This window comes from Haplochromis burtoni, unplaced genomic scaffold (assembly GCF_018398535.1).
Source record: "Haplochromis burtoni strain Fernald_Lab_line unplaced genomic scaffold, NCSU_Asbu1 Contig_185, whole genome shotgun sequence".
In the NCBI taxonomy this organism is placed as follows: Eukaryota; Metazoa; Chordata; class Actinopteri; order Cichliformes; family Cichlidae; genus Haplochromis; species Haplochromis burtoni.
Genome location: NW_024582546.1, coordinates 543,800 through 570,191, shown reverse-complemented (window position 1 = coordinate 570,191; position 26,392 = coordinate 543,800). Strand labels below are relative to the sequence as shown.

Sequence of the window (26,392 nt, the reverse complement as noted above, 5' to 3'; positions counted from 1 at the left end):
TAGGGGGCGGGCCCCACACTTTGGGAAGGTCTGGCTTATGCAAACATTAGAAAGGAAATGTTGGAAAACAGGTGGTATTAGTATTAATTAGACAGGAAAAAGGGTGTGAAAACAGATTGAACAGATAATGCATCCCACCTGTCAATCTTTCAGCCCTGCAGTGATTATTTATCTTTGGTCTAACTACAGTTCTCTACATACGTGTCTATCAGTCACATCTAGCTAGCAGGCTCTTGTTGCAGCACACTGAACATTTTATATATGGAAAAAAGGAACAATTATAGACCAGTGTCACAGTGCATATTATGCATTGCAAGTACATCTATGTTCTTTTTTCAGTTCTAAAAGAAATTTACAGTAGAACATCCTCACAGGGATGAAAATACAGAGAAGGGTAAATAATTAATAGACTTGAAAAAGGAGTTCCATGGAAACAAATATTTTAAGAGTTTTTCTTTGGATACACCATCTCTTGGTGCATGATGGAAATTAGATATCTCCCTTTCTTACATTTCAGTGCAATGCTGGTGCTACTTACAGGTCTTCTTTCACCGTGTTTATCGTTTCTGGTGGTGAACAGCACAATACATACAATAAATACTTTACGTGTGACAGATTTCTCCAGCTAAATAAGCTTGAACAACGTCACAATGTAAAAAAATGTTTGAATAAACATTAAAAAAAATCAACACACTTTTAAGTTTTGTTTGCAGTGTAGAACAGGAAGGTTGTTTTGTTTATCTGACCGTCCTCAATATTAGCATTTATGCTAATGCAAACCTCAGTGCAAGCAGTGGCAAATATTTAGTTGCACTCATTCAGGGCTAGAAAGTATGACAGCTAAAAGGGTCTTCCAACAACAAAAGAATAAAAAAATCAGGATATATTGCTTACAGTGCATTACGCATTGAACTATGATGTGCACTAATGTGTCCTGTGTTTGCAGCAAGGCACAGTTGACCATGCCCGGGAACACCTAATTTCAGAGGCGTGCAGGAGAAGTATTTCCAACTGGCTCCTTTCTATGTGGACTAGTGGCTCTAGCCCTTCGGAGGACGCTCATTTCCATGACTAGTATCCCATTCTTTCATTCGCTACCCACAGCTTGTGGCCATAGGTGCAGTAAGAGTGCAGATTGACCAGAAAATCAAAACCTTTGCTTACACTCAGACGGATACAACCTCCAGAACACTGCAGATGTTCCACCGATCCATCTGATGAAATTCCCACTCGTCTTTTCCCCTCATTCATAAACAAAACCCCAAGACACTTGAACTCCTCCACTTTAACTGAATTAACATTTTAAATAGCACATTTCTCAGCTTAAAAAGAGACTAATAGACAATAAAATTATGGATAAGATATATTAGCTCCTGAGACAGACTGATTGATCTGGTTTCGATATTCCTTCCACATTTTTGAAGCTCGTGCAATTTTAGCCTGCAGTCTCAAACTTAATGATTTAAACCAAATGAGGAAAGTCAATAAATGTACTCCTGCATGTGTTTTCCATAATGCCTGAATAATATTTACTTGTCTGAGCAACTGTTTATCATGCATACTGTATATAATTGGTTGCAAATGCTTGCCTCTATATAAAAAGCATTTTCCCATTTAAAAAACTCTCACAAACTCTTCTGCCTCTTGTTGAGATGCATTACAGGCAAGAAGAATACTGGATTGCATAAATAGCATCTTCCAAACCCACCTCAAAGGCTCTACTCAAGTGTATCAAAGTACTTGAAAAGAAATTAAATTGTTAGGACTGATGGTGCCTGACAGCTTATCAATAGAAGTGGGGGATTTAGCAGAAGCAAAACACTAGCAGCCAGTGCTAAGATTCTGCAAATAACAAGAATGCTATTGCTGAAACCCCCAACAGATGGAGAACAAAACAAACCTGGCTGCTACATTTCCTGGTTGCTAAGCACCACCTGGAGTTAATGAATGTGTTGTCAGGCTAAGAGGCATATGAGACAAGAGGCAAAGTCAAAGTGTCTACTCAGAAGCATTAGAAAGTACCAATCTGCTGAGACTGCCGATCTGCTATTTGTCCTTGTGGGTCATTGTGGCATGCAGTTGTGTTTATACTTAGACTACACACACAAAAAGTTAAGTTGGAATATTAACTAGTAAAAAAAATCCCAGGTGACCACAAGTCGAAAAAGCCCGACTGTTTGGATCTGCTGACCGTACTAACTATGCTCTCATATCAGTCATAAAAAGTTATATGAAGGCTGTATGGTGCCCAGTAATACTTTTGATTAGATTTTCAGCAAAACCTGAGGTACTGCAGGCAGTTTTATAACAGAAAGAAAGGACTCACCACACATCCAGTGGAATCAAGCTTGCGGTCTGATATACAGCGGAAATTGCGACTGCAGCCACCGTTGTCTTTGGTGCAGTCTCTGACAGGTCCAAAAGAGTCCAGGAGAACCTCCAAAGAGTCAAACGATGAACTGATCATCAACTCCTCTCTGCAAATACAAAAGCAATACACAAAAGTAATTACCTTCAGCCAGGTGTATCTGTGGGGCTTTCAAAAAGTATATTTCATGACTTCTTTTTCATCCCCCTGAAAGTGAAATTTTTTATACTGGATGCATTTCCTGACACAACCTTTAGAATAGAATAGAATAGAATAGAATAGAATAGAATTCAACTTTATTGTCATTGCACATGCACAGGTACAGGGCAACGAAATGCAGTTTGCATCCATCCAGAAGTGCTTTAGTGATATAGATATATTACAATATATATTAGCAATAATATAGATATGTAAGTATATTACAGAAATGGGTCTATTATGTTATAATGTAAACTGGAAGCTGGTTCCACAGAAGAGGGGCCTGAAAACTGAAGGCTCTGCCTCCCATTCTACTTTTAAATACTCTAGGAACAACAAGTAGGCCTGCAGAGCGAGAGCGAAGGGCTCTAATAGGGTGATGATGAGTCAATAACAAAAACACAACTCAATACTTTGTAACATAACTTTGTTGGCAATAACAGGGTCAAACGTTTACTAAGTCTTTACAGGTTTGAGGTCTGGAGACTGGCTAGGCCACTCCAGGACTTTCAAATGCTTCTTACGGAGCCACTCCTTTGTTGCCCGGGCGGTGTGTTTTGGATCATTGTCATGTTGGAAGACCCAGCCTCGTTTCATCTTCAAAGTTCTCACTGATGGAAGGAGGTTTTGGCTCAAAATCTCACGATACATGGCCCCATTCATTCTGTCCTTAACACGGATCAGTCGTCCTGTCCCCTTGGCAGAAAAACAGCCCCATAGCATGATGTTTCCACCCCCATGCTTCACAGTAGGTATGGTGTTCTTGGGATGCAACTCAGTATTCTTCTTCCTCCAAACACGACGAGTTGAGTTTATACCAAAAAGTTCTACTTTGGTTTCATCTGACCACATGACATTCTCCCAATCCTCTGCTGTATCATCCATGTGCTCTCTGGCAAACTTCAGACGGGCCTGGACATGCACTGGCTTCAGCAGCGGAACACGTCTGGCACTGCGGGATTTGATTCCCTGCCGTTGTAGTGTGTTACTGATGGTGACCTTTGTTACTTTGGTCCCAGCTCTCTGCAGGTCATTCACCAGGTCCCCCCGTGTGGTTCTGGGATCTTTGCTCACCGTTCTCATGATCATTTTGACCCCACGGGATGAGATCTTGCGTGGAGCCCCAGATCGAGGGAGATTATCAGTGGTCTTGTATGTCTTCCATTTTCTGATGATTGCTCCCACAGTTGATTTTTTCACACCAAGCTGCTTGCCTATTGTAGATTCACTCTTCCCAGTCTGGTGCAGGTCTACAATACTTTTCCTGGTGTCCTTCGAAAGCTCTTTGGTCTTGGCCATGGCGGAGTTTGGAGTCTGACTGTTTGAGGCTGTGGACAGGTGTCTTTTATACAGATGATGAGTTCAAACAGGTGCCATTCATACAGGTAACGAGTGGGGGACAGAAAAGCTTCTTACAGAAGACGTTACAGGTCTGTGAGAGCCAGAGATTTTCCTTGTTTGAGGTGACCAAATACTTATTTTCCACCCTGATTTACGAATATATTCTTTACAAATCCTACCATGTGGATTCGTGGATTTTTTTTTCACATTCTATCTCTCACAGTTGAAGTGTACCTCTGGTGCAAATTACTGACCTCTGTCATCATTTTAGGTGGGGGAATAAACTGAATGCATACAAATGAATTCAATTGTATTTTCACTACACTCTTTTACATAACATAATACATTTACATATAATTAAATTAATTATTATGTAAGTGTGAACATTTTTGTTCATACTGAACTGAAAAATGTCTTTGCTATCGATAAATCAACCAAGCCACATAAACAATGAAACTTCACATTTTTAAAACAGGCTCGTTACTTTAGGTTTCTCGCGTTTGTACTCGGAGGTTACAGTAGGAGTGCATGTGTCGCGGTACTTCAGCATCTAGCTATTGCGACTGAAAAGGAGTGAGTATAAAACAGAGTGACACTTTTTAAATTGGCAGGTATATAGAAATGCAACGTTTCTATTCGCCCAACAAACATCAGCACACAAACTATTTTTGCGCCATGTGTGGTCGGCTAAAGGTCCAGCTGCTGGACACAGTGAGAACTTTACTCAGAGATGGAGAAAGATGTGAGGCAGAGAGGACAGAAGGAAGAAGAGAGGTTAGATTAAAAGGTAAAGGACGCTCAATAAACTGCAAATTTAAAGCTTACTTCTACTGTTGTCATTTATAATCACATGCTGAATTTCCACAAGATGTGTTTTGATAAATTATGTAATTTCATACTGTGATACAAAACTAAGCCTGTAGTTTTTTTTACTTTTACTTGCATAAAGAAGTAGATTTAGTACTTCAACTTCACTTGGAGTATTTTTTAAAACAGGTATTTGTACTTCTACTTAATTAAAAAATGTCTGTACTTTTACCACCTCTGATTATTGAACATGTACTGTATAATGTGCCTGTCTGTATTTTTCTTTGCTTTGTTTGGACATTGTTCCCAATCTTAGTGAGACTGTTTGTTTAATTAAAGGATTTATTATAATATCCTTCTGAAGAATCAATACTGTTTTAAAAAGCGCACGAAATGCTAACTTCAAACAAACTAACACTTCAACATCCAATTAGCGATGCCTCGATGTCAGGAATGTTCCATTCACTCTCATTATAACTGATTAGGTTATCACATTTCTTTAGATCACATTTCAGTCTGGCAGGAAAACGAGGAACTGTCAGAGCTGTGCTTCAACAGTCTGGTTTGTGAGACATGTTCTGACACTCTGCTCTCATTTTTCTCATAAAGAGATATCTTCTTTCATGAATTACAAACACCTGCATGTTTAATTCATTCTGTGTAATCATCATGAGAAAAGCAATGAGTTTTTACAGCACAGTTGTTATGCAAAATAGCAGACTTGTGAGATAAGACACGCCATGAATTCATTCTTTAACCTTGCTCAGAGCACTCGGAGTAACTACGATTTATTTATTTATTTATTTATTATTTTTGCCGGTAAACCTCTTGCAAGGTCAATGAGCAGATCATCCAGTAGAGGGGCACAAGTGTAACTACTTGAGATGGTTGAGGATGAAGAACAAAGCAGAGTGGACTGCTGCTTTTCCTCACAGAATCTAAATCAGTAGCTATTTTTTCAGAGGAATAGTGCTGCTGGTGATAAAGAAGAACTGGTGTAATAGCCTTGCCATGAACCTTGGCTTAGCAGGGAAATTGATGACTTCTGTGGAACTAAAAGAAATATTTAGTTTTCAACTTCCCTAACTCCCCTCTAAATTCCCTGGTAGAAAAGGAAGCGAGTTTCCTTCCCTTTCACACTCAACTTAATGTTATCTTACAAACCAATTTTTCCATTATAATTGCCCACTGCTTTATTGTCATTTATTCAGAGGGAACCTATTGAAGAGAGCTTCAGCAGATGATGAAACTAACTGCAAGTTCGAATGCTAGGATATTTTAGAACCCTAATTAAAGTCAAATCACACCCAAAAACTGTGGGTGACACTACTGTGTTTACCATTAAACATCCCACAAGAAAAGAAAAAAAGGTTCAAAGCTTTGTTGGTGAGTCTTTGAGGCTACTACAACATTCATTATATCCCAAAGTATCAAAGCGCTGGAAAGAATGATCATCATAATGTCCATTTGGGAGGAAATATTTGGGCGTTTGGATGTCAAAACCAATTTAATGCAGACAGGACAAACATTTAGATTAAAGAAAGAACGATCTGATTACAACTATCTGAAATGCTTTCGCCCAACTATGTCTGCCAAACTGAATTTAGGGTGAGGATAGCACAGGAGAAATGTTAAAGGCTTTTTTATTTCAGGAAACGGTTTCAGTATTACACAATTTTGTTGTACAACAGTGGAACATGCTATGAGCTTTCATGCGGAGATTATTTTAAAGAAAAATTCTCAATTAATTAACGAAACATGCAATTGGTTTAGGTTTTTCATCGGGGAATAAAATGATGATCTCAAAAACTAACACATCAAATGATACACTTGTAAGACTCATGACTTTCCCTAAACTCTTTTACATGTTTCATTACATCCCATGTGCAATGTTTCTGGTGCTCAACATTAAAAAGGAGTCATCCCCTCCAGGCATTAAACATGGAACAATACGATCACGAGATCTCTCTCTCTGTAAAACAAGGTGGTGTTTGATGGGAAGGAAGTCCTAAAAGTTTCAGCTTTTCTGTTGGATTACAGTTTTCCAGATTCAGATCAGATTATAATCTTTTAATTGGCACTGACAATGGATCCAAACACACTTATCTAATTAGAACGACAGACGACAGACAATTAAAACGGTTATCTGACGTAAGTGATGTTACGGTCAGAACACCATCGCTTTATTAAGTCATTGGAATGGCTTACCTTGTTTAACTTAAACACTAAAATTCTCACCAGAAAAGCAAAACAAACAGGTTAAAACACAGTTAATTATCCTGATTTTATTAAGAGCTTCTGCTGAAGTAGTTCTGCGTTATGTAACAAACACACTGGATTTAAAAACCAAAAAAGTCACACTGGTAACGTTGAACAAGGACGTGGTGGGGCGTGGTCTGCGGTGCCGTGCGGACGCACCTGCACGGCATCCGCAATCACGCCCGCCGTGTTAAAACACGGGGACTCAGGGGTTGGTGTGGGGTTGTGGTGGTGTGATGCAAATATTAAATAAAGATGGCTCAAAACATGGATCTGTGGTCCTGTCGTGCCTTAATTCCACCACAAAGGACATGTCATATATTTATAGAGACAGCTGCCTGCTTTTGAAATATAAACTGAATGTAAGCCTCAATTATTGGAACCATTAACATGAATGAAACGGTTATAAGTAAATGTGTGATTAAATGCCAAGTTATACCCTGCAGTGGACTTATTTTTGTTCAGACAGGGAGGTGAAACTCACCATCAACAAATGAAAAGAAAAATATAGCATCTTTCTGAATATGACTTCCTAATATCATTGATACAGTGACAATTACAATGACAGCTGATTGGCTCTCATACAACACACATAGAAATACATACGTTTTTGGGAATAACATCTCAAAACAATGCAAACACATATAAACAATAAAGTATTTCCAAAATTCTTACTGATTTTTCATCCAGTCATTTTAATTATGACGCCAGCTAATCAATATGAACATGACATACTGACAAATTTATAATCAAACACGTTTGAACACAGTTCAAAAGAGTGCAACAGCATGTTCAAGAAGTCTGTGAAGGTTCTCAGTCATCCAGGTCATCGTAGTCAAAGGAGCTTGCAAAGAAAAGCGTCTGGACTTCTTTAAGTTGCTTGAAGACGTTTCACCTCTCATCCGAGAAGCTTCTTCAGTTCTAAGGTCAAATGGTGGAGAGTCCCAGATATAAACCTAGTGGGAGTTCCCCCCACAGAGGGACAAAAGGACCCCCTGATGATCCTCTAATCGCCTGAGCCAAGGTGTGAAACTGGGTGTGGGTCCCAATCAGCCAGAGTTTCGGGTGAGTTCATTGTGAAACCTGGCCCCACCTTATCATGCGAATTCCTGAGGTCAGATGGCCCAGGATGTGAGTGGGCGTTAAGGCGTCTGGGAAGGGATCTCAAAACTGGATTATAGATGGCAGAGAGTTGGTGTCGTAAACCCCCGCCTCTGTTCAAAGATGGTCGCTCACAGTGGACATAGATGGCTTCTTTCACTCCTCTTTCAAACCATCTGTCCTCTCTGTCCAAAATGTGAACATTGGCATCCTCGAAAGAGTGTCCTTTATCCTTAAGATGCAGATGGACTGCTGAGTCTTGTCCTGTGGAGGTGGCTCTTCAATGTTCACATTTTGGACAGAGAGGACAGATGGTTTGAAAGAGGAGTGAAAGAAGCCATCTATGTCCACTGTGAGCGACCATCTTTGAACAGAGGCGGGGGTTTACGACACCAACTCTCTGCCATCTATAATCCAGTTTTGAGATCCCTCCCAGACGCCTTAACGCCCACTCACATCCTGGGCCATCTGACCTCAGGAATTCGCATGATAAGGTGGGGCCAGGTTTCACAATGAACCACCCGAAACTCTGGCTGATTGGGACCCACCCCAGTTTCCCACCTTGGCTCAGGCGATTAGAGGATCATCAGGGGGTCCTTTTGTCCCTCTGTGGGGGGAAACTCCCACTAGGTTTATATCTGGGACTCTCCACCATTTGACCTTAGAACTGAAGAAGCTTCTCGGATGAGAGGTGAAACGTCTTCAAGCAACTTAAAGAAGTCCAGACGCTTTTCTTTGCAAGCTCCTTTGACCATGTTCAAGAAGGTGCTAACATTGTTCCCTGGGCGTCTGGGGAAGCTGAGAGGAGCCTTCATCGGATCAGAGAAATGACACATTTACATAGCAATAAACTGCCAAATGAAAATGAAATGCTGAAGAGTGAGATACAATTAAAGAATGTAAACATAGCAAAGGGACGTAAAGAGGCTAAACATGAATACATTAATTGTAAATGTGAGCGGCTGAATGAAGAAAGATAACTGCTGAGCTGGTGACAAATAATTCCTTAGAGGTGTTCAGCGGTGTACAAAACCTTCCCATAGTTTCTGCTACCGCAGCCAATTTGATGAGAAATGGTGGTTCCTGCAATATTGCTTTAAATGAAAAATACTCAGAGTAACCTGGTGACAGAATTTCTGAGCTCTATACCTACATCTCTGCACCTTATTCTTCTCTTTATCCATATTTTTCAGGCATTTAAAAAAAACTTTTAAACAAACAACTGTGTAAAATACTTCTGAAAGTACTTCTCAAAGTGCCAAAGAAATGCAGGAATACTGTGTCCCCCACATTTCTGCATTTCATCTCACTGCATATAGATGCTGCTTCCAGCGCTGACAATAAACTCTAACACTAAACAACACTGAACTCCGACATCATATCAATGGTTTCTGTCAGTAACAAGCTAAAAATATACATATGTCCACTTCCTGTTCTGATAACTAATCCTTTCAACCAGCTGTGGCTCAGGCAGCACTTTTAGTTAGTAAAACACACACAGCTGGAGTCTTACATTCGTACATGTCTATACGTCGCTTTCATCAAATTGGTTTTGTATGCCTGCAACAAACACCCAAATATTTTCTCCCGATAATTAATCCTTTTTCTTGTTCAGTGTGAAATTCATTGAAACAATATGATAAATAATCATAACAATCCTCTCAGAGCCACATCAGTATAATGAACCAAGTCAAATGACTTTGCTTCTATTTAAAAAAGAAATCACTAAGCATGAAAATTCATCAACCTCAGTGGCTGACAGATTTAATAAATGGCCTTTCCCCATTCCCACATCAGGCAAGTGAGGTCTTTTGGGCATGTCCTACCAGGACCACAGAGGGAGACCCCAGAGGTGGCCCATGGCAGCCTGGAGAGTTTATATATGCCCGTTGTCTTGGGAACACCTTGGTGTCCCCCAGTTCGTTGCCTGCTTTAGTGGGAATCTGACAAATGTTGTTCTTGTGACAGTGTCAAGGGTCCCTTCAACTCTGTCACCACTGTCCCATAAAACATCTACATGTAGAGCTTCACAGTTAAACATGTTTAAATGTGGTAAATATTTTAAATTTTGTGTATTTTGAATCAAAGTCATTCAATTTCAGGCTAAAAAAATGACACTGCATTTGACAAAGAGCACTATAGACCAACTCATGCAAGTAAGGATTGTGTTATAAATGGCCGTCACATCGTCTTCTGTCATCTAAAGTTGTTATTCTCTTACTGTTTGACAGATGTATGGTTTTCCATTCACATGTATAGGAACGCAGAAGCCAAACTTTTTCACTGTATTCTTTTTAGTGACAGTAGAGTAGCCCAGGGGTGTCAATTTCTATCTGTCTTCCTGCCATTCAGCCTGCTGCTCAACCACTTTGATCCAGAAGGTAACTGAAACAACTGCTGTTAAACTGCAAAGCGATTCAGTTCAGGCATTCATGGTCCTCGCAGAATAAAATCTACTGACATCTTCTGTTTTAACTCCAGATTGACACCTTTGTGATTTTCTTTTCCTTTAGGAAGTGGCTTGACAGCGATCACAGATGACACATCATTCATTCAGCATGGGTCATCAGGTGGGCAGCTGCCTTCGTGGATGTCTCATTAATTTGAGAGCAGTATATCAGATGACTAAATCACCTGAGGGCTAATCCATAATCCCTGTCATTTTAGATGAACACCCTTCATATCCAGCCACAATTTTATTTTATGCCGAAATCTAGTTGGCCCTGTTTATCAATAATGAGTTGATATTTTATGCAATCAATAACAAATGTACCCTATAACTATGATACACAGAAACATGTCTGAAGGTGTTTTCATGAATGAAATTAATCTTTACATTTCTGAACTCTTTGGGATTCAAATATAAAAAAAGCTCCCTCTGTGTTTATGAGGCTTCACAAAAATGCTGATAATCACCTGGTGAGTCGAACTTTACCTGGTATAATATCACAGGGAAAATAAGTAAAACAGAGCAGCGCTTTACACTGTTACACACTAACTTGTTGACACTGAATGTTTCAGCAGACACTAAAGGACAATACCCACTAATGACCACGTGGACCGACCTCTTCTCTACAAACTAATCCTGTTCCGACATATTTTTTCTAAAACATAATAAATCACGTTAACTGTTAATCTGGGTGAATCTTAAAGCTTTCCACCAACAAACGAAGTCGGTTCTGCATCAAACTAATTACTGGTCTGTCCTTCAAGTAGAAGTGAGCAGCAGTCTTCATGCTCGAGGTCTACAGAGATGATCTTACAGAAACCTGATCAGTAATACTGTTGATTCAGTCTTATGTGGATATTTTTTATCCGTGCACCAAAAGAATTAAAAATAGATTATTACCTAAACTCTTGTCTTTGTGTCATATGTCTACGAGGACCAGGGATCTTTTAGGGTAAATATTTAGACTTTAAACACGTGCAAAAAGGTCACTGTGTTTTTGTTTTGGAATGTAAAGTGTGAATCTAAAGGGCTCATCCATAATATATCACTTATGACAAGCACTGCTTGTACTACCGTCTCTTTCTGTCTCTCACTTTCTTTCTTTCTCTGGAAAACACGTTAAATAATTAAAAACAAAACAAGTGTTCCAGCAGAAAAGATTTTTCGTTGCCATTAACTGCTCTGAAATTACCAGACTAATCGGTGCTGCTCTGTTCTTCACACAATTACGACTCTCAGAAAATTAATCTGAAATTATTTTGAACATTTAAAAGTTTTAGTCATTTTCATTTTCAGAGAAGAGGATGTGTTATGTTGGGGTCTTCAATGCACAATAAATTTTATCTGGACAAAACAGAGCACCAAAGGTCACTAACTTCAGGACACTGCTGGAAACTTTTCTCAGGTTCCTTATTTATCCACCAAAAAACTAAATCAAACAAAGAAATGACCAAAAGAGTTCACTAGATACTGAAAGATGCTGTGAAATTCTGCCCTGTACTGGTCATATTTGAGCATACCCCTGACTAATTTAAGTAACTTAAATAAATGTAATTAAATGGGACATAACTGATCATATAGAGCCTTCTCATTCCCAGTGCGTAACATACCGACGATTTGTCACGTTTTGGGATGAGAACGTGTTGAACAGAGAGCCTCATATTTTGGCTGGTCAATGAAGCATAAACATAAACGCTGAAGGCTCAGGCATACGGAAAAATGTAAATTTGATAATTGGATTTATTTTAATGAGTTAGAAACACAGACTATAACAGAAATAGTCTGCTCCACTATATTTATTTTATTATAGGAGTCTAACTTCTGTTTTTTATAAACACATGGCTTCCTTGTTATGTAGACATCTCTTTCTGGACTAAACCTCTGATCCAGCATGGTTACCTTTAGCTCCACCCCAAAGTTGCCTATAAAAAGCACAGAATGACTGCACACACCCGTCCCATGTCTTCAGTGAAAATCTGTTTGCCAGTAAGCATTTTTGAACAGAACAGTACCCAACCTACACTACACACAAAATAAAAGCATATTTTAAATAAACATTGAGATATTTTCTTATCCATCTTATTCCATCAGTCTGGAAGTTAATGTGATTTTTAAGTGAAGCACAAACCACACTCTGAGAGAGAGCTCTTTCAGATACGCTCATGTGTCTGTGCTCATTTGCACCACTAGTTAACTTGCTAAAAGCTAGCTAGAGCATATACTGGATCCAATGATTTGGTTTTTGCTTTGTGTCCCGGACAGATTACATTGCTGCACACATCTCCAGTGATCTGGACCAGAGTAGGATCATCGTGGTTGTTAATCCACAGCTGTTGTAGATGGTCAAGATAACAAGCCAGTGAGACATGTTTCCTGCTTGCCGTGTCAGTGACTGTCGAAATAACACAAATTCTTCAGCACTACCTTAAAAATCACCTTTTATGGGTTGGGTGGGTATGTTCTCGATTTAACCCCCAACCCCAAGTAGCACGTCTGTCCATTTCTCATTAGACATAAAGAGAATGCTCAGGGGCATTGCTTCCACTGTGTAATACATGTCATCAGTTGAGCCCGGTTTAACTCTGCAGCACTGTTTTGGCTCATTTACAGCTCTCTCTGCAGCCCACAGTCACTGCACACAGAGTAGATTTTCTTTGGACTTATGAACCATTTAACAATTCAAACGCTCTCAGTGGCTTTGAACTGCCAAGCAATTCTTTCTTTTTAAACTTTGGCATTTTTTCCTTTATTCATAAATGTTTTTGTGTTAGACTGCAGAATTGCATTGCCCTCTGAATCACGACCACCTCGGCAAAATCCTCAGAGGCCTGATTAAAACTCACAGCAACAACAATGAATAAAAACAAATGCTGATTACGTGAGGATACAAAACATGTCAGAGAGTTGATGAGAGATAATAATAAAAGTCTGTTTTTACTAGAGTCGACAGAAAGTCTTTGCAATCCTTCAAGTGCAGCATTAAGAAGAAACTCCTTCAGGTACTTTTCAGCTTGGTGCAGCGGTCAGCAAAATCCTACCCTGCTTCACTGCTCGATGACTCCTTTTATTTCTTTTTAGTTGGACTGTCATGACTCCCAAAGTAACACTGAAGAAAAGTGCAGTGCAGAAAATGTCTCTCACCTTACATCTACCGCATCCTCCATGACTGTCATGTCTGTCTTGCATTTGGCTGATGGGTTGATGGCGAGCTCAGCAGGGGGGATGACAAAGCTTTTACTTAATGGCAGCCACATCCCTTCTCCTAGGGTGTACGTGAATCTGCAAGAGGACAAGAAAAGTAGATGAGAGTGTAAGGTAGGGTTGTAGGTTTAGGCTTTTCAGGGGAAAATAGATCATTAAGGCCTTTGAGACTGTTGGCAGCCCCTTTCAACTTCCAGCTGCTAGGAAATTACCCAACCAGTTGGCGAGAGGCTGCTGGAAGTTGCTGACTTTTGCTAGGCGAAACTGTTTGCAAAGAAACAAAATGTTCACTTGCTCCCTGATATATCCCGCCTATTAACAGATGCAATGATGAAGAGCTGATTAGTGTTCTTCATTACACCTATGATAATTATCAAGCAAGCACAGCGTGTCCTTTGAAATGGGTTTATTTTGTCAACAAAAACAGAGTTTAGCCGACGTTCATCATGTTGGTTTTGCCCTGTAACAGGTTCTACTTACAATGACATCATTATTTCAAATTTTGGCAAAACAGCGGTCTAATCATATATATGAGACAAAATACTTAAGAATAATAAAAGTAAATAATAATAACAGTAATAATAATATGATGATGATCTCATAAATGCTGTTTCTTTACATAGAAAAACAAATGTAGAGAATACTACTTTTTTTGAATTGTGACTAAAAGTCCATCCATCCATCCATCCATCCATCCATCCATCCATCCATCCATCCATCCATCCATCCATCCATCCATCCATCCATCCATCCATCCATACCTTTATCCATCCATCCATCCATTCGCTTCCGCTTATCCTTTTCAGGGTCGCGGGGGGCGCTGGAGCCTATCCCAGCTGTCATAGGGCGAGAGGCGGGGTACACCCTGGACAGGTCGCCAGTCTGTCGCAGGGCTAACACACAGGGACAGACAACCATTCACACTCACATTCACACCTAGTGGCAATTTGGATTAATCAATTAACCTATCCCCACAAGCTGCATGTCTTTGGACGGTGGGAGGAAGCCGGAGTACCCGGAGAGAACCCACGCAAACACGGGGAGAACATGCAAACTCCACACAGAAAGACCCCGGCCTGATGGTGGAATTGAACTCAGGACCTTCTTGCTGTGCGGCAACAGTGCTAACCACCGTGCCTAAAAGTCATGAGAGTTATTTGAACTGACAGCAGTTGAAATCCTGTTTCTGTGAAGTGTTGAATGGCGAAAGGTTACTACAGTTAAACATATTACTAAGTAGTTCATGAATGGCAACTGCAATGTCTTTTTTGATTTGTGTCTACGAAGGTGTGCAAGCCTTACTTTGCATGTATGATCGTATTTGTAAGGTGTTATTTGGTTTTAGGCCTCTAGTCCTGCAAATGTGACTTTTACAACAACTGAGGGATAAATATTTACAGTATATGAAACTTCAGCAGCACAAACACCAATAGTGAATTTGAGTGAACTGTTATTTCCAAGCAAAGAACAAAATCAAGAAGTTAAAGATCTACAGTCATGGTTCTGGGTCAGCTTGATCCAGCATTCTGAGTTTCGTGGGTTTTGGTATTATTGTGTATTATGGTTTATGATCCGATTCTCTGGTTGTGCTGTTTTGATTATTATTATCTGGTGTTTAATTCTTCTTAAGAGTTTTGTTCTTAGGTTTGGATTCTGTGCTCCCTCTGTTCAGCGTCCAGTCTGTGCCTCTGTGACTGTACATACGTGTTGTATTTCCTGTTTTACTTTGATAGTCTCTGTGCTATGTCAGAGTGTCTACTTGTGCTCCCCTCGCTGTGTCTCCCTCCGGTTCCTCGTTTCCCTCTTTGCGCGTCGTCGGATCGTCTGCATTGCTGCATCGCTGCTGTGTGTCATTCCCCCCGTGTCTCAGGCTTCAGGCTAGTTTTCCCAGTATAGGTTTTGTTTGTTCTTTTCTAGTTTTCCTTGCCGTTTATTTGTAACATCTGCTCAGCCATAAATAAAGGCTCATTCTCTGTTAACATCCACATTCATCTCCATTGTCTGCGTTTGGCTCCTTTCTAATCTACACGCTTGGCAAACCATGACATCTACATTAGGCGATAATAACATGGTTTTATACTTTTAATAGTAATATTCCAGTTTTATATGTCTTTACTGACATGTTTATTGTCTAATGTTTAAAAGCTTAACACACAGCTTATGTGGTCATTTTTGGAATTGTCAAGTGATTCTTTATATTTTTATTTGGGTTCTTGCTGGTTTTTTTTACCATTAAGCAGAAAAAAAGGTTGTATTATTTATTTACATGGTTAGGCTGAACTCGATGCAGCAGTAGTCTTTTAGGTTCTGCATCAAAAAGTTAGTGAATGTTAAAAGTATAAAGGCACAAAAAGTTAAAAAGAACTGCAGAAGTGAGGGCTGTGTTGGTTTATTAAAATCTGAATAGAAAACTAAAGATTAAATAGAGACATCGAGGATATAATGGTTATCCCAGTGACTTATTACTGCACAACTTTAAAGTTGAGGAACTTAAAGGAAACACGAAACAGAGGAGAATGCCCCAAACTGAAAATGCAGTGTCTAAAAACTTTCCGTGGATGATTAAAACTTTAGACCCTGAACTTTTAAACGACTCCCATTAAACCCTGCATGTCTTATTAATGCTGAGTTGTCAAACTTGTTCCCAAAGTTTGAAGTCTCAAAGGCAAATTGCATTAACCTTCGTATCATCATCATCAGGGCATTTCTCACAAACCTTGGAAATCCACCAGTCAGTGTTTCTGACTAATGGCATCGTGTTTGTTACAGGTTATTTATTTTACCTTTCAGCTAAGTTATCCTTTTTGCATAACTCTGACTTGAGCAGAAGGGCACCGAGTTAATGGACAGACTGCATAGCAAATGAGGCACTCGGGCAAAAAAGGGCCCATAAGAGTTTCCCCCAAGACAAAACAGGGCCATAAATCTGTAAACAACAGATGGTTGGAACAAGGGCTTTAAAACAATTCTTTATTTGTGAGTCAGTGGACATCATCAGTCTTTAAACACTCTGCAGATGAAATGTAATGCTTCAAGTTTTAGTTAAACAGCGCATGCTGATTAACATCAAATGCATTATTAGTGCTGATGAATAATTCATGGATACTTGTAATACAAAAAGGGGGGACTTGTTGATTAAATAGTTAACAGGCATTTTTCTGCAGACTAAACATATTTCCTCATTTACAATTGTTCAATTTGCATTTAATAAAATGCTAACGTAGCATAAGGAAAGGGCAGTGAATTGTGGGCGCTTCATGCATTACCAGTCGCTTTTAGAAGCGAAGGATTAAATCACTATAGAAATGGAACACTTCATTATATCCACCCAATTACTCCCTTTGTTCCAAAGTTTAAAAGATTTGAGTGGATCAAAGTGTTGTTGCCTGTTTACTGCAAAACACTTGGCGGTAACAAGTTAGTATAACATGGAAGTTCATTAAAATAGTAATATTTCCATATTGCTTCTCACTGTTGCGCTGTTGCTACCTCACATTTCTCCTGCGGGACTGTGTATAGCAGGAGTGCTGAAATTCCCTGTGATGCGGTATGACGTATATGGGTGACCGCAGGACAAATTAGCAGCCACTTAATGAGCGCAGCTTCATAATGGACAACTGGGGACTTGTGTGCTACTGTACGACTTATTTGGTCCAACCTAAGAGAAAGTGGTGGTGGAAAACACTAAGAGGCCCCGAGAGGAAACGGTTGTTGAGTGGAAAACATGTTTGCAGTCCGCAGAGGAACTCCCTGCGGTTAATACTGTGCAAATGGGAAACACTGTTTGCGAATGCTGACTCTCACCATTTAGCTCCTCCAACACGCAAGAATTTTGTTTGTGTTGTTAGGTTTCCTTTGCTTTACTCTCTATAGCGCTTCAATTTCACTCAGCTAATTAGCTTTTGTGTTGAACAGTAATATCTGTTCAAAGAAACAAGAGGACGGCTTCGCAGGTCAGCGAGTGCTTGCTCAAAATTCAAGGTCTCTTCTAATGTGTGGAGCAAACAGGGACGTTTGAGGAAGTTCAAAGCTAAAAATGTTTAAATTAGGATGGATGGCTGTGTTGAAGGCGCCAGAGGACAACGAGATTTTAAACTATTGTTGTAAAAAAGGTGGGGAGCCTACTGCAGAAAGCATGCTGGCAGGCAAGGAAATGCATCAAAGCATCTCCGGGAGATATTGCTGTGATTCCAGCTTCGAATGTGTGTCCCAGCATAGGGACAATGCTAACAATGATAAGAATGGTTCACGTCAACTGTGCAGTCACACAAACTTGTTCTTGCTGCTGTGCTGTCATGAAAGGAGTCAGAAACTTGTAATGAAGGCAGTGGCACATTCCTTCTTAGATCTGCTCTTTCTCAAGTCGGAGAACTTGGCAAGAAAAGCAGTTGAGAATATTGTTAGATACCTCGGTCTCAGACAAGTGGCCCGATACCCTGATGTGTTGTTGTGAATGTTGATGATTTTCTCTCAGCTATATGTTCTCTTCAAGGCAAAAGCCTAAAGCAATGATCTCTGTCATAAGACACAAGGGAAAAGATTAAATATATATTGTAACGCTGTGTTTGTAACATTCATCTGTTCTTAACAGCATAATAATTTATAACAGCAGCTGTAAATTAGCTACCTTTATCTGACAAAAGGCCAGCATTCACTTGCTTTTCAGGGCTCATTCAATCTGAACCGACATCTGTGAACTATATCTGTTTCTTTAGTAACTTGGAAATATGTTTGGTGCTTAGCAAGTCATTTATCTTAGCTGTTTGTGCTGTCATATATGCTAAATAAAAGGTGAATATCCTGCATGCTCGAATTTGTCTTTCAGGTCTTTTGTGTTGTTTTTAGACTCTTTATTGCTCTTTGTTGCTCATCAGTGCAGAATTGCTGAAGAAATAGCAAGGTATTTACAAAAGTCCCATAAGTATTTGCAAAATAATAATTATTAAATGGAAAACTTCCACAACAGTGTCCACGCCATAACAACAACAGACAATGTTTCTCTAGGATTTTCAGCCCAAATGTCACCTGGCCTTCCTGTTCTTGAGTATAACAGCGAGAGCTGCAGTGAAAAGCTACCACATGCCACGAGTTCAACACGATGGGATCAAATCAACATGGCTGCAAAACCACTTTACAGTCAACTGTCTAATTACACTTGTGTCACGGTTCTGGGTCCGTTGGACCCAGTATTTTGAGTTTGTTATGTTTTGGTGTAATTTTGCATCATGGATTGTTTTCTTGTTCTCTTGTTGTGGTTGTGATGATTATTATTTGAGTTTCATGTTTCTGTTTCCATATTTTAGGAATTGTGGTTTCATGTATAGTTCAGTTCCATGTGTCATTTTCTGTCTCTGAGTTGTGATTCATGTTTCCTGTTTTATTGTGAAAGTCTGTCTTATGTTAGTGTGTGCAGCTTTGTTTCCCCCGTCTCGTTAGCCCTGATCTCCCCCAGCTGTGTCTCTCTTCTGTGGCCCATTCCCTCATTACTACCCTGTGTATTTAAGCCCTGTGTTTTCCCATGCTCGGTGTCGCGTTGTACCCTCAGACCCTGCCTGTGTGTGCGCCTGCTTGGTTTCATGGTTTGGTTTGGGTTTTTGTTTCATGCCAGCAATAAAAGCTGTGGTTTCAGTTACATTTCATCTCGGAGTCCTGCATTTGGATCCACATTTCCACCTGCCCGCACACAGAGCCCTGACAACTTGAGCCTGTATGAATGGAGACAATTTATAAAATAAAAATCTTTAACAGTTGATGCAATAATTTTGTTAAACTAAAGCTCAAAGTCTGCACTTCAATCACATCTTCTTGGTTTGATTTAAGATCCACTCTGTAATGGTGGCGTAAAATTACAAAAAAACCCAAAACACTATGAACTTATGGACCTGAGAAGCAATATGGAGTCAGCATGGACAGAAACTGTTCTGTCACACACTGGACTTGTTCAGTGTTTTCAATTTCAATTCAAATGAAACATCAGCCATTGTTCCGTTGTAACCTTTTTAAAATGATTTTTTAGCAGCAGGGAAAATATATGCATTATGCATTAATTCAGACCTTGTCTGAAGTGGTCAACTAAATTAACTTTTCCAATCAATGTCATGAATGTGTAGCATTCAGATTGTTTTAAAAATCAATTCTCAGCTTCTGTGATGTTTCTCCCATCTGAAAATCAAACCTCTGGCTCCCTTTCATAGTGCATTTAAAACCGACAGAGTTAGAAGGTATTCTGCAGCCGGAGCTCAAAATCCTCCCCTAATCATAAGGGAGAGACACAATCAAAGCTATTGTACCTGAATTCTAACAAGTTATTTGACTGCAGCACCACAGAAAATGCAGTCAGATAAAACAAAGTTTTGTGAAGTTCTCCTTACCTGAAAATGCGATCAGAGGGTTGTTCTCCCATCACAAGATCAAAACCGCGCTGGAAGATGGTGTAAGGCCAGGGACTGGCATGAAAAAAAGGAAAGAAAAAAGAATAGATCAGAGGAACAGAAAAAAGGTGAGAGAGAATAAAACTGTGTGTTAAAATCAAAGCCTGCGAAGTGTTAAATTTTTCATTGTACCATCCTCGTAATCTAAACCCCCTAGACATCGAAACACTAGCCATGTTTCCGTGTGTGACTTTGAGTTTTTCCCGCCTCGCAGAGCCCAACAAATCACAACCAGCATTGCAGTGTGCACTACGTGTAAACATAATGATTGAAAAATGTGTTTCTCCAGCAGCTGACATGCAATGTGACTTTGACTCATATCTATTTACCAGGGGAGGGGATAAGAGAGGATGACTGGGCGAGACAGAATGGGAGAAAGGGTCAAAGTGAAAGGAGAGAGAGACGGGAGGTGATGGAGAGGGCGCACAAAGGAGCCAGTGAGAGTGGGGGCATCAAAGGGAGGAGACAGATGCCAAGAGGCAGAAGCGAGAGAGGGGCAATGATGGAGATTAATGGGGAGTGGCAGCTCCGGGACTAAACAGTCTGCAAAGTGAGAGCGTAAGGGGGAGAAGTGACAGGGGACCGATGTCATTCTGAGCAAACTCCACCACTACTGTAAGCAAAAAGAACATCGAGGAAGACTAGAGCTGCATCCACACCATAGGCCATGGTCATTAAACATTTAAGTCACCCCAGGGTGCTCACTCAGTTACACAGGTGTGACAGGGACTCAGGGAGAGCGCCAGGGAAATGAGATAAAGAGGTGCAGAGTTACGTAGATGGGCAAAGGGGGCAAATTTCTGACGTTTCATAAAATGCAGACAAAGATGAAAACATTTCCGACTTGCACTGAGGCTGGCGTGTGATACAGAGAATACATGCCTGCCGGCGACGTGATCGATTAGGGATGTATGATTTGACTTGTTCAGGCCATCATCACAATCATTCTTCTCACTGATTGGTAGAACGATTTCAAGGTGCAGCAGAATCTAGTACCAGTCCACAAGAACGAAAGAAGTCACAGTGGGGTACCTCTTCATTGTTACCATTTGTTAACAAGTTGTTGCTCAGACATACTGCTCTGGAGCTAAACTTTAGTGGGTCCCCTCGTTCTCACAATATATCTCCCTGTGGTCAGTGCATGTCTTTCTTTTTTCTAAGAAAAGAAATGTCGTGAGCACTCTAGTCAATATGTTTTGGTATAAAAACACACACAGAACAAACCAAGAAAACTCCACGAGACAGTTTAAACCAGTAACACCTCACACGCACAGCGGTCACCGAGTGGCCAGCACTGTGGCACCAGTGTTCGCCAAAGGTCAAGGACTTTTTAACGAAGCAGATGTGAACTCAATTAAGTGTTAATATAACTTCCTGGAGAAGAGCCTGAAACAGCATTTTTAAGGCCAAAAAATATCGAGTCATCACTTGGAATCATTACAGAACTGGTGACTTTGAGGTCAAAAGATGAAGAGATCATAAACCACATTAAAGCCACTGAAAATTAACAAATCTACCTATGGCCGAAAATGATTTAAAGATAGTACTAAAAGTCACGCAGCTGTCATTGCAGCCACATTACTGGATATATTATGGGTTCGGAGGTACATACCAACTTAATACTAACAGTTAAAATACTCGTCACAGCAGGTACTTCACCGCCTGTGGCTGCATTTAGTCTGCAAGAAATTACACCTAAAAACTAAACTGAACACAGAACAGACATGAATTTGCTTGGCTTTAGAAAACCATGTTGTACTTCAGTACAATTTATTACTGTAGTTGTGATTTTTGGTTGAGGTGCTAAAATCGTGCTGTTCACTTCTACAGGTGGAAGCTGCTGGAGAGACCCTCGATTGATGTATTCCCAAGCCTGTAAGTGACCACTGGGAGCAGGCAGTAAGTCCTATGGTATCTGTGTTCGCTGGGGGGTAATTGTTGGCTCTCTGTCTGCAATATTGTAAGATTTTGACCCTGCTAGGGAAAGTGCCTATGAACAGCAGACTTTAGGATTTGTTGATACATAAACTCAGAGAATAGAGCTGTAGAAATGTAAATCTGAACATTCTGCATAATAACACATCAGTGACGTGACCTCGGGACAAGCGGAGGACTGTAAAACTAGGAATTGTATCAGGCAGACGATGACATCGATTATAAACAAATACCCGAGCAACAAAGAAAAATGATCTCTTTACAGTACATGCCGATGTGCACAGCTAATTACCTGCATTAGAAATTTTTATGTGTTCAAAAATATCAGCTGTACTTGTCAACATTACTGTTCCTTTTGATTCTTGCAGGCAAATTAATACCACTTGGTTTGATGCGTAGGGTGATTCCTTTGTTGTTGACTTTGGGATGGTAATGAGCAATCACAAACCATTATGAGGTGATTATCATAACTTACCCCTGATTGGGCCCCCACTCACTGCGGATGCAGAGGTGCTTGTGGACCGGGTCCTTCATGTAGCCGTCTAAGCAAAGGCACTCTCCTGCAAGCAGAAAGCCAGTGATTCAATCATGTCTTCATTATAGTCAAGCCTTGTTTAATTCATTAGAAATTTCCCTCTGCCCCTCTCCTTCCATTTCACTGCAGGAGAGCTATTCTAAAGATGAATCCTCTGCAGAGAAGCACTCTTAATCATCTCTTATTTTTAATGATGTATTCATAGGTGGTCTTTTCTTTGGTTGCTATTTTTGTTTAAATCTCACAAAGAACAGAAAAATAAATTCCTCAGAGCGTAGCAGCAGCAGAATATTTAATCAGTTGTTTCAGTACAGTGCAGCCAGTCTCCAAATGGCTACTAAAAAAAGCGATGGCGCTCACTGCTGTGCGTCATGTCAGTGGATGTGTTTCTGACACACTGATAAGGACGCAGCGTGTAAAACACCGGCTCGCTCCGACACCGTCAGCTCATTAAAACCTTGCGGCATGACTCATTTCGGATTGATTTTTGACTCCTTCTTGATGTGCATGATGCTTCCTGACCCTAAAGTTCTTTTCAAAACCAAGTTTTAAAAATGTCGTTTTTCTTTGTTTTTCTTCTGGAAATTCTTATTTTGCAACAAGACAAACTGAGGAGGCCAACCAGTAACCTAAAGCTACTACTTTTAGACATAAGCCGAGGAGATGGCAAATTATTTCATCAAAAACATGAAGGATATAGTATTTGTTTGTTTGTATTAGTTTGATTTCTAATAAATGGTTACCATACTTAAAATTCAATCAGAATTTAATTGTTAGGTTTCAGTCAAATACATTTCTAAATGGATCAGCCAGACTGTGACAGAATACTTTTTAAATCAAGAACTTACTTTTATTTGTCAGTTTGCAAGACTGATACTTAGCTAACACTTGCCTTGGAAGAAATACACTAAGACTATTTTACTGGTAAGACAATTAGCACATATGTAATTTTCCAGCTGCCAACAAAATGAAAGCAACCTGTGATGAACACTGTGGTTCAGTTCCATTTTAGTCTCAGATGTCATCAAATTCCAAGGAAAGAAATATGATGCCGTGAATGCAACCATATGTGTTGAAGCTCTCAATAAGCAATTGCTCCCTTATCATGTTTCCAATTTCTGCTCATGTTTTATGAGTAAATAAGAGAAGCAGACGGCACAGTTACCCAGCGACTTCTGACTGGACATCGAAGCCTCAACCCACAGAGACTGCTAACAACATCGTATTGCCAGATAGCACAAAAGTACCATGTCCATACCCAGACAGGTTTGAGTTGTTTTGAGGACCAAAGAATATTAGTCTGTTTCTTTCATTCTCGTGGCTTATCAGTGTGGTTACACAGTGGAAAAGGACACCCTAGAAGTAAATACTGAAGTTAACTTTGAGTCATTACTCCAGATGTCTAGACTTAATAGACTCTGTTTATATTAGTGTTTTTCACACTTATCAGACTGGTCCCAATGACTGAATAACATCCCCTACCCAAATGAGAAGTGATTAGATCAGTGATTAGTCTAATGAATTGTCACTTGGCACTGCCATTATTTACTAAAGCACAGAGTGTCTTGGGTTGTAATTTGCCCAAATCCACTTAGTCCTCAGGCCTAAGGCAACAATTTGGGGCAACTTCTAATAGCATCAAATGCAGCATTGCCCATCTGTGCTGTTTAAAAGTTGAATGTCTAAAGCCATCTGAAACAGTTTCTATAGCATCAGACTAAGTCACTAGGCAATATTTTAGAGGGTGCAAAACCGACTACTCGATACAAAAAATACCAGTGTCTTACATGAATATGAAGGTCCAATACCTCAACAGTGGGACTCGTACAATGCTCATGCTCTGTGTTGCCATTGTCCTGATAAGTGAGGCCTGTGTGCTTTTTGTGCTGCTATCAGCTCCTGGGAGAAATGTCGGCCTCGACTTTATCCAGTATGATTGATGGGGCCTCACCTTTGGTTTAGATGGTTACTCAGGGGTAACATGTACAACATGCTCTCCTCATGCTCAATAGGAGGCAAGTGAAGAGCACAGGCCCTGGGCGTATACACCACTGTTAATGGAAAAGGTCAACTGTCAATACCTGCCAGGCTAAAGGAAATCGTTTACTGACTTTTCATGCTAGCTGAATAAAAAAGAAATGAGTCAGGCGTCTTCATGATTTCAAGTCTGTCTATATTTTATAGCATATAGATGGGGGTTATTTTCTAACACTGATTCTGTACTCAAGAGAGCCTCTGTGTGCTCTAGAGTTAAAAACAACTCTTAGACCGGGTGCAGTAATGCCCGTGATCCCAGAAAAGAACACAAAAACAAAGAGAAGAAAGAGATATACTCTGTGCCCTTTTCAAATAATAATCCTGCTCAAAGGCTGCACGCTACATCCTCTCACAGAGTTCCTAAATATTGAACTCCCAACTTGTTATTGGCCCGTTAAGTGCTGCACATGGGGCTGCAATTTAAACTTTACATTACATGATTAAAACACTGACACTGGTCATGATTAATCTGCTGTGTTCATCGAATTTCACTCAAGGAAACGTACATTTAAAATGACTGCTTTATCACAGCAGTAGAATACCATTAGAGTTTGGTGTATTTGAGCTCATTACTCCCCATTAACTTATTACTTGTGCAATTGGAGTGTAATAAAATAACAGTTGTGTGGAGGGGTTCGAAAGAGCAGTGCAAGATATCAGCATGTTAGGATAAAAGATGTGAAGATAGACCAGAAAGACCTCATCATCTTCTAGTCGCTTAGCTAAATTACGGAAGTTCATGCTCTCCTCCTCAAGCTTTGAGTAATTACTCTTTTAAGAAGAATCACCTGGATGCCTGGATGTGCTCTTCACTAACATCAGCTTTTCCAAGACTTTCCTCGTCGGCACTCTTAACATGTACATCCTGTAGCTCTGAATATAATTGCTTCTTTGCTGCTCTGTTAAATGTGCAATGAAAGAATTGAAATGTTTGACACTGGAAAGCCAGTTTTACATGTTCACTGATAATCTAAACTGCATCCAAAAAATAATGACAATAATGCTGGAGCGGCAATGAGCTTTGTTGCACAGCTCCTGAACATTGCTAAATGGCTCATCTTACTTTAATTGCCATTTCATTGCACTCTCAGGTCACGGCACTCTGCTCAAACTTGTTTTACACTTGCAAGGTGTTACTTTCCATAATTGCTCAACATACAGCCAGAGCCACAATCTAGGCTTCACGCTTTATTTTCACTGAATTTCACTCTGCGATTTGTCACCTTTAAAAACACATACTGAACCTATACAGTACAAATCACCCTCAAATAGCCTGGAACTTGATCTGTCCTGTGGATAGCAAAGACTGCACTGGAGTAGACATGTATTCACTTATGTTCTACGGTGTCTTTTAACTTGACAAGACCAAACCCTATTAACTTCTTGTTCGTGATCACGATTGACTAAAACAGTTTCTTTTTGCCAACATAAAAAGTATTTGACTGACAGAAGACAGAAAAATGAAAAAATCCACAGAACTCTGTGAAAATCTAAAAAGGAAAACTATATAAGTTTGAACGGTCTGTTGGAGCCATTTCTAAACAACTGCACATTCCAGGATCATCAGTTCAAGTTATTTGGGTGTGTCACATCTTTGCCAAGGTCTGGAGTAGGGCTGGGCGATACGGCCTAAAATTCATATCGCGATATAATTTGAAGCACGTGCGGTAACGATATGTATCACGATATATTCTTTTCTTCTGTATAACGTATTTTCCACACTATAAGGC

The 26,392-nt window shown here is 40.0% G+C and overlaps 1 protein-coding gene across 8 annotated transcripts in view; it reads right to left on the bottom strand.

Moving 5' to 3' along the window:
• The window catches only part of astn1 (astrotactin 1), a 487,501-nt gene that overhangs the window by 269,595 nt on the left and 191,514 nt on the right, over positions 1–26,392 (bottom strand). For all 8 annotated transcript variants that reach the window (XM_005936984.3, XM_005936986.3, XM_042225858.1 and 5 more), the window contains 4 exons: positions 22,566–22,650; positions 20,096–20,170; positions 13,665–13,802; positions 2,327–2,477 (listed from right to left, as the gene is read on the bottom strand). In XM_005936984.3, coding sequence (XP_005937046.1) covers positions 2,327–2,477; positions 13,665–13,802; positions 20,096–20,170; positions 22,566–22,650 — 449 coding nt within the window. The remainder of the gene's footprint in view (positions 1–2,326; positions 2,478–13,664; positions 13,803–20,095; positions 20,171–22,565; positions 22,651–26,392) is intronic.